Source organism: Belonocnema kinseyi, chromosome 10, assembly GCF_010883055.1.
Source record: "Belonocnema kinseyi isolate 2016_QV_RU_SX_M_011 chromosome 10, B_treatae_v1, whole genome shotgun sequence".
NCBI classification, from domain to species: domain Eukaryota; kingdom Metazoa; phylum Arthropoda; class Insecta; order Hymenoptera; family Cynipidae; genus Belonocnema; species Belonocnema kinseyi.
In genome coordinates this window covers 9146757-9147915 of record NC_046666.1, presented here as the reverse complement: position 1 = coordinate 9147915, position 1159 = coordinate 9146757, and the positions used below count along the sequence as shown (strand labels likewise).

The 1159-nt window shown below is 40.5% G+C and overlaps 1 protein-coding gene across 2 annotated transcripts in view; it reads left to right on the top strand.

Moving 5' to 3' along the window:
• Window positions 1-1159, top strand: part of LOC117182140 (carcinine transporter-like) — a 216876-nt gene that overhangs the window by 165232 nt on the left and 50485 nt on the right. For both annotated transcript variants that reach the window (XM_033375189.1, XM_033375188.1), the window contains exon 2: window positions 230-491. In XM_033375189.1, the coding sequence (XP_033231080.1) occupies window positions 238-491 (254 nt within the window). In that variant the 5' untranslated portion in view covers window positions 230-237. The remainder of the gene's footprint in view (window positions 1-229; window positions 492-1159) is intronic.

The following is a 1159-nucleotide window of genomic DNA, read 5'->3' as shown; positions in this document are numbered from 1 at the left end:
CGCTGACCTTTATCGCGTCAGGTTCAAGGTCATTTGAAAGTCAAATCGATAACATATTTTTTCAGCGTTTTCTCTCGATTTGACCTTCCCATGACCTTGAACTACCATGATTTTTTCAGATGTTTTGGTCCAAAAATAAATTAGGCCAAAAACCGGCCTTACCGACCCTCCCCCTTTTACAGTTTCTTTTTCAGGGGATGAGATGAATTATTATTTTTATTTATTTCAGATTAAAAGATGACGGTGGCGACAGAGCCATCGAAGGCAGAGGAGGGTGGAGAGCGGCGACCAAAAATAGAATCTTTTGATGATATTTTGCCTTATGTTGGCGAAGCAGGTCGGTACCAATGGCTGCTTTTCATCATCCTTCTGCCCTTCACCTTCGTCTACGCCTTCCTCTATTTTGCCCAATTTTTCATCACCCTTGTGCCCGAGGAACATTGGTGCAAAATTCCTGAACTTGACGGATGGAACATCACGGATGAGCAGAAGTGAGTTAGCGCGGTGAGAAAACACCCTCAAAGTTTCATATTATTATTATTATTAGAAATCTTAATTGTAGTTTATAAGAAATGGATGATGAAGAGTGTCAGTTGTTGTGGAAAAAACGTGTTGTTTAAATAAGCAACATGGAAACTCTAGAGTAATCTAAAAAATTATACCCCCACCCCTTATGCCGCCTGTTGCACTTCCTTCTATCGCATTTCTCATATGAACTCCTTGATCCCAGACAGTAAAGGCATATTAATAATAATAATAATAATAATAATAATAATAATAATACTGCCCAACATGTCGGAGGCATTTTTGGTTAGAGTTGGATTTTTTTTTATTTGATCAATTTGCACTGGACTGTCCCGGTATATATCATCAATCACGGACGCATTTTTATAATGCAATCAAGTGATCTGATGAAAGCAGTCTATCCAGACATATTGGACAAAGCCTGGTTTTACCCCATCATTGACGGTCTGGGTTGCAGTCAAGTACACGATGGGGAGATCTACAGCAAGGTGGGTTCCGAACCACCAGAATCTCGGTAAAGGTACATTGAAAAATTTCCAGAGGTACCTGCGCAGGGATCAAACCCCGGACCTCTGAGGTGAAGTCCGAGGGTCTAACCAACTGAGCCACCGAGGCTCTTTATAATAATAATAAT